We start from the raw sequence: 7,183 nt of genomic DNA, 5'->3' as shown, positions 1-7,183 counted from the left end.
ATATCTCCATCCAGCCGGCCGCGGCAAGGGCGCATGCGCAGTGTCGGCGTGCGGCCTAGTCCGTGAGGACGGCGGCGAAGGGGAGCTCAAGGGGAGGCCGCGCCGGGTCAACTCGTTCGCCTGCCGGCCGCCTCCGCCGCTATGCCGGCCACGATTGAAGTGCCCTCACTGGAGGAGCTCAAAGTGGAGGAGGTGAGGGAGCGGAATTGGGGATGTGTGTCTCTCCCCCCCCCCATTGACAGCCCCTCCCCTTGGAGAGCAGCCCTGAAGAGCCCCGCCCCCAATGACTCCCCCCAAAGAGCTCCCTTAGAGAGCCCCCCCTCCCTAGAGAGCCCCCCTAAAGTCTCCTGTTCTCCCAATGACTTTCCTCTCCCCAAATATTGGGAGGGGGCTCAGATCTCCCTGCTCAGACTTCCCTCCCTCTCGTATCGGGTTCTCCCCTCCCCATGTCACTTCAAGGTCAGGGGCCCTGTCTGCTATTTCTCTCCACCCCGCCCCAATTAAAAACTTCTTTTCCCAACTACAGACCAGACATCAGGCGCTGGGATTGGATTTCTCCAGAAGCATCCCCCCCTCCCTGCTTCACATTCAAACCTTTTGTTTATTTGAAATGTTTTTATTCTGCTTTTTGATGTTGAAGTAAAACCATGTGCAACAGCCTTTCCCAACCTGGCTGGGGGATGCTGGGAGTTGTAGTCCAACAAAAGTTTATGCTGTAATAAACTTGTTAGTTTTTTACAATGCCACAGGGCTCTTTTTGGTTTTGTTTGTTTTATTAGAATTAGGATGCAGTGCTAATGCTGGGAATTATAAAGCAATTTTGTGTCTAAGCATGCATAGGGTTGTCCCTTTATTTAATCTGGATTGACAGCCTTCCTTTCTTTCACCAATACATGCTACGTTGTGAATGAGATGTACCACCTTGTGTTAAATGTATGTGTGTGGAGAGAGATCACATGGAAGGGAAGAGTGATTTATTAAAAGCATTAGCTGCCTTGTGTGTGAGTCCAATGTATGTGAAAATTTACTTTTTAATTCCTTGATTTAAAACAAACAAACAAAAACCCTTGATTTAAAAAACAAACAAACCCTATCACATTCACAGCCCATTGGCTTAAGAGCTGTTTAACTCCTCCTCCTTCCCACAAAATGTCCCACATTTCATTCTCTCACTCCAGATGTGTTAATCTGGATTGGTGCCTTATTTCTGTGCTAGAAGTCATAGCTGGCTAAATGCCATGCTGCCCAAAGCAGTTGCCTTCTTTAAACATAGCGTATGTGTTTTGTTATTGTTTGCATTTATGCATTTCCACTAATTCTGTATTTATCTCTAACTTGGTATAAAATTGCTTAATGTTGGCGATAGTCAATTTTTATTCATCCATATTACTCCAGTTAACTTGCATGGTGCCCTTTATTGCATTCTGGCCCCCCAGTGTTGTTTTGAGTGTAGGGGCTTTCCCCCTTTTACAGATGTGGGAGAAGGGAGTGCACGTAAGCTGCTTCTTCATTCAGTCTGTGTCTCACTTCCTGCCTTGCTCCGCAGGTGAGCGTTAGCTCTGCAGTCCTGAAAGCAGCAGCCCACCATTATGGCTCGCAGTGTGACAAGCCCAACAAGGAGTTCATGCTTTGCCGCTGGGAGGAGAAGGACCCGCGGAAGTGTTTAAGGGAAGGCAAGGAAGTGAACAAGTGTGCACTGGAGTTCTTCAGGTATGCATTTATTTATTGCATTTCTATACTGCCCGATAGCTGAAGCTCTCTGGGCGGTTCACAGAAATTAAAACCATGCAGAGTATAAAATAAACAACAGTATAAACATACAATATAAAAGCACAACCAGGATAAAATTGAGCAGCAATGCAGAGATTAATACAGATTTAAAACAGCAAAGTTTTTTTAAAAAACTAAGATGATAAACTGTTAAAATATTGGGAAAATAAAATGGTCTTCACCTGGTATCGAAAAGAGTATAACATAGGTGCCAGGTAAACCTCTCTAGGGAGCTCATTCCACAGCCGGGGTGCCAGAGCAGAGAAGGCCATGAGAAGAGGCCTGGATCACACCTAAGCTCCATTTAGACCAGCGTCCCAATTTCCCTTCTGTGGCCAGCCCAGGTGCCTTTGGGAAGCCCAGAAGTAGGCTGTGAAGAGGGGAGATTCCCCTCATTTATTCCCTCTCTCCTTCAGCAACTTTTATTCAGATGCATACAGCGATGCGGGGCGGAAAAATTTCCGCGCTTAATTTTTCCATTGCAGAACTGCATTAACAACAATAAGTGGAAACCAATTGGAAATACAGCATTTGCCAACATTGGCAAGTTGTATTTGATATTTTGTTATCTCGATCCAGCATGTGAGAGAATGCGCATATTGAAACACATAGATGGCTCAGTGTGAAATGGAACTATTATTATTAGTCATTATTAACATTTATATACAAATTATTTTTATAACATTTATATTTTTATACAAATTGATAGTATATAGCTGACTGGGAAATGTGGGGGGGCGGTTGAAATCCAATGCCTCTGAAGGCTGCTGGATTGATGAAGAATGTTGTAGCACATTTTTAATTTATTATATTTATTTCATTTCCATCTCAGCCAATAGCCAAAGCTCTTTGGGCAGTTCACAACAATTCACAGATAAAATACAGCACAAACATTTAAAATATGAAAACCTTTAAGAACAATTGAAACTGCTAAACACAATTTGAGTAAAAATACTAAACCTGTTCTGACAGCTGGCATGAATGTCCCATCATATTGTATTAAATGCCTGGGAGCAGAGGGCAGCCTTAACCTGGCACCGAAAAGATGACAGCGTTGCTGCCAGGCGGGCCTCAGTGGGGAGGTTGTTCCATAATTGGGGGGCCACCACTGAGAAGGCCCTGCTCCCTGGTTGCCAATCTCCAGAGATGGCACTCGGAGGAAGGCCCCAAATGTGGATCATCGATCCATCATTCCCTTTGAAAGCCAATAACACCATGTGTACCTTATGTATATGTATTTTGTCTTGGTTGCGCAGCGATTCTACGTGCTGCCTTGAGAGGGCTGTTGACATGCCTTGTAATAAAGAAATCGGACACGCTCTCCCCCACTTCTTGTTTATAGGCAGCTCAGGCTGCATTGTGCCGAGCCGTTCACCCAATATTGGACCTGCATCGACTACAGCAACATACTGGCGCTTCACAACTGCCGGGAGCAGCAGAAGGTCTTTGACGAATGTGTGCTGGAGAAGCTGGGCTGGGAGAGGCCAGATCTGGGGCAGCTGTCCAAGGTAACGCTGTGCGCCCCTTTTCTGCATGTGCTGGCTGCCGGCGAGCCAAACACTTCCTGCCTTCCACCACGCCTTGTATCATAAAACGTGTCACGCTGCTCGTCTTCCTTCTTTTTCCGGTGTGAATTTAAAGATGCTTCTCACCCGGCTGTCTTGTCTTATCACCTAGGGAGGCCTGAGCTTGGTGTTGTCTTCTGAGGGATTTGCAGATGTGACTCGGGGAAAGCTCTTAAAATGGGTGGGCAGCAGTTCTGTCAAGGGCCGCATTCCCATGTGACCCATGTGCCGGGGCCTGCAAGTTGGTGGTGGGTGGAGCCGAAGCCAGTGGTTGGCAGGGCCCAGAGTAGGGTGAGTGAGTCACTCCTTCTCCCGTTCCCTCTCTCTTCCTTCCTGCCCGCCCAGCAGGCTACCAGCGAAGTGGCAGCCTGCTCCTGCCAGAGTTCTGAAGTGATCACACACAAGGGCATCTTGCAATTGTGCTGAGGGCTGCAGACAGCCCTAGGGCTCCAGGTTGCCCACCCCTGTCCTAAAACATTGAGTCAGGTTAATAAGGATTTAGGCCTCCCTTTTCCCAGTCCTGCTTGGCCAGTTTCCTCTGCTGGAGGCTTGTGGTGGCCTAGTTTGGGGATCTGCGCAAAGTGTCCCTTTCAGCCACCTGCGGCGTGCGTATGCCCTTGCCTAGATGGAAGATGCGCTGCTAGGGCTTGCGTCGGGCAGATGGTACCCCGGAGAGAAGGGTCCTCTGCCTTGGAGCAACGGCAAGTGTTCTTTTGCCAGCTGCTCTTTAATTATCCCTGAGACTGTCCCTGAAAGGTAGGGTGGGGCGGTGCGTGATGTGGTGGTGACATGTAGGGGAAGGGCTTCCGATCGCATCTAGAGCACCTGCTTGGCATGCCAAAGGCCCCATGTTATCATTATATTATTTATTACATTTGTGTACTGCCCCATAGCTGGAGCTCTATGTTCAGCCCTCAGCATGTCTTGGAAGGGCTGGGAAGTCCTGGAGAGATGCCCTCAGCCAGTGTAGCCCCACTCCCCCCCCCCCCAAAACCTTTTGTATCAGTGGACAAATTTGGGATTTTGAATGTGGGTCGTGGGTGCTCTCACAAAATGGCTGACTTGGGGCACCTCGCTCATTGATAAAATGGCTGCCACGGTGGGCCTGGTCGGTCACGGAACGCGTGTTTCCCAGAAGTCAAACTGATGAGATTTTTTTAGAAAAGCAACTTACCCAAGAACCTAGGTACAAGGCAGAGGTGGGCTCTGAGTTCTGAAACACAAACCCAAGTCAAGATGGTTGTGGAGGTCAGCACTTTGCTTTGCAGCATGCCAGCCTGTCAGTAATTATTTGTAAATGAACAAAAAAAGATCTTTAAAATAAAAATCAGGAGGAGCAAGGAGTCTGGCAGGCCCCAAGACATTATGCCCTCGTCCGTCACTCTGGAGACCCTCGGCAAGGGAGCTTCCCATGTAAATAACACGGCAGGCAGTTGTGGTGTGCTGGGCAGCTGCAGGAGCATCCCTGGGCGTCACAGGCTGTGAAGCCTGTGCTGCCTGTGTCTCTCTTGCTGCTCTCCTCCCGGGATTGTTAGGTGCAAAGCAGCACTGCCCCAAACTATGGGGCAGCCAGGGGGTGATGTTTTGTGTCCGAAAACGACCGCTTCCTCCTCCTCTGGGACTATAAGTACTCTGGCTATCAAATTGGCCGCTGCTGTCCCTGAGTGCAAAGTTCTGCTCCTGCAGCCTCCCTGACCTCGCTTTCATTTCCCACCGTGCCCAGACCTCCCTTCTGTCTGGTACATGGCCTGCCTGGCTCAGGGAGGGGGAGCCTTCGCCTTCCCGCCCTCCATCTCCCGGCGAGTCGGTGCGTTCACGTGGACAAAGCGCAGGAGCTGAGCTTGGCCCCCTGGGAGCGCTGCCGGCATTTCAAGCTCTGACCAGATTGAAGTTCGGCCTTGCTTTTGGCGCTCCGTCCCCTTTTGGATCCTGCCTGCACAGGGGCTGCAGCCACAGCTAACCAGCGGGGGAGTGGTTTTGGAAAGCTGGCGATTTTATTGGGTTGCTTTTGAAAGCGGAGGGCAGCATGGTTACTCCCTTCCCAGGGCCTGAATCCTGCCCTTCTGAGCCCGGGCTCATGTGGGTGGAAGGACTTCCTCCCTGCTGCTGCTGGTGTGTCTTGTCACAGTGTGTGCTTATCTCTTGGGGCTTGATCCATGGGTGTGTGCATGGAACAAGCCGGAAGGGGTTGCTAGCATTGCTTAGGCATTGGGCAGAAATAAACGCATTCATGCCTGCTGTCACTGTAAATTCCCGCTTCTTCTCTTCTTGCACCCCCCCTTCCCCAAATCTGATGCTGAGTGGGTGGCGGTAGATAGAACAACGCTGGCATTTGGCCTTTCCCTGCCTCTGAGAGCTTCTCCAAAATTGAATCCAGCCCTCTGCCTGAGAGAGGTTCAATGGCCATATTTGAAGGGGTCATAACTCAGTGGTAGAGACTGTGGTTCCTTGTACCCGTGGTCCCAATATCATTCAGTTAAAACGCTCTCAGGTAGCAGAGCTAGGAGAGGTCTCATTGCCCGAAAGGCGGCTCGGAACATCCGCTTCCGATCAGACCAGACGGTCCCAGGGCCGAGGGTCTGACCTCAGGGCAACATAACTTCGTGCGCTCTGTGCCCGTGGTGTCTTTTTCCTTGCTCCAGTTGGAAGTTCTTGGCTTTCGCAGAGAATCCTGCTTTTCACGCTTTCTTTGCCCCTTGCTGCCAGCAGGATGTTCCAATGTGATCCTTCCCCCCTTCCAGGTCACCAAAGTGAAGACGGACCGGCCAGTCCCTGAGAACCCCTATCATTCCAGGCCGAGACCACCACCAAACCCACCCGTCGAAAGCGAGTTGAAGCCTGCAAAATACGGTAGCCGGGTGTTTTTCTGGAGTTGGTAACAGGAGGGTGGGTGAGGCCAGCGGAGGACCCCCTCTCGGCCGCTTCAGAACAGTGGCACACGTCCTGCCGAATGTAAATTTACTCTTTGCTGCTGTACAGTGGATGCCGTCTATCTTTGGTGGTCATTAAATATCTGTTCTTTAAACAGTACGGCTTGCCTGGTGTGTTTTGTCGTTGGTGTGGATGTTTTGTTTTTGAAACGTCAAAGCAGAAAAAAGTGGTGTATCTAAAATGCTGGAGTCATCTTCCTGGGGCAGTTCCAAGAGAAATGAACCTCCCTCGATTCATACAGCAATTGGCTAGACTTGAGGAAGATATCGTACGATCTTTTCCAAGACCTCAGTGTTGGGTCCTTGGGATGAGCTAGGATTTCTGCCCTCTGCTTTCTCCCCCGCATGCAAACTTTTGAATTTTTCAAAGCTCTAGTAACAGAGCAGTCCTAAGGATTTCTGGACCCTTGAGCCTTGCTCTGTAGCATCCTTAGTGTACAGGTTAATCCCAGCCTTGAATGCAAGCTTTCCTCACTTGCTCGGTTTTCTTTCCATCCTTGTGATATACAGTGAGGTCTAACATTTCTGCAGCAACTCTTTGGCTTTCCGGATCCAGCCCACTCCAGAAGTTTTTCCGTGGCTCTTCTAAAGTCCTTTTGGTATCTGCTTCCAGCCCAGAAATGCAAGGTCACCCTTTGCATGAAACTTCCCATCGCAACGCTGCTGCTGTTGTTTTAAACTGCTGCCTGCATGTGTTGGATTGGTTACAATTAATCACCAGGCACAGAAGGATTGGGGGGACGGGATGTCCTGCTGCTGCTTTGCACCTGATCCAGTTCTTATAAGTATCTGAAAAGGGGCAGCGATATCTCACAACTTGGCATTAGCGTGTATCCATTTAAGCCTCCTGCCTGTCCCCTCACCCCTGAAAAAGGGAGCTCTGCAGCTTTTGTCTGTCTTGAATATTAATATTTTGAA

At 49.5% G+C, this 7,183-nt stretch overlaps 1 protein-coding gene across 1 annotated transcript; it reads left to right on the top strand.

Moving 5' to 3' along the window:
- Window positions 1–3: 3 nt before the first annotated feature.
- Window positions 4–6,365, top strand: NDUFA8 (NADH:ubiquinone oxidoreductase subunit A8). The gene is made up of 4 exons (XM_063144522.1): window positions 4–192; window positions 1,547–1,710; window positions 3,113–3,278; window positions 6,077–6,365. The coding sequence occupies exons 1-4, from the start codon at window positions 142–144 to the stop codon at window positions 6,212–6,214; spliced, it is 519 nt and encodes a 172-aa protein (XP_063000592.1). The 5' UTR covers window positions 4–141; the 3' UTR covers window positions 6,215–6,365.
- The last annotated feature ends 818 nt before the right edge of the window (window positions 6,366–7,183 follow it).

This window comes from Elgaria multicarinata, chromosome 19 (assembly GCF_023053635.1).
Source record: "Elgaria multicarinata webbii isolate HBS135686 ecotype San Diego chromosome 19, rElgMul1.1.pri, whole genome shotgun sequence".
Classification (NCBI taxonomy): Eukaryota; Metazoa; Chordata; class Lepidosauria; order Squamata; family Anguidae; genus Elgaria; species Elgaria multicarinata.
The sequence above is the reverse complement of the archived record's forward strand: the minus strand, read 5'-3'. Positions and strand labels throughout refer to the sequence as shown.

What these genes read in the sequence shown, in the direction of transcription:
- NDUFA8 (XM_063144522.1), top strand. Translation starts at nt 142, where the DNA reads ATGCCGGCCACGATTGAAGTGCCCTCACTGGAGGAGCTCAAAGTGGAG. An exon ending in TGTGCACTGGAGTTCTTCAG is followed by an intron (nt 1,711 to 3,112) that starts GTATGCATTTAT and finishes TCTTGTTTATAG; the next exon opens with GCAGCTCAGGCTGCATTGTG. An exon ending in ATCTGGGGCAGCTGTCCAAG is followed by an intron (nt 3,279 to 6,076) that starts GTAACGCTGTGC and finishes CCCCCCTTCCAG; the next exon opens with GTCACCAAAGTGAAGACGGA.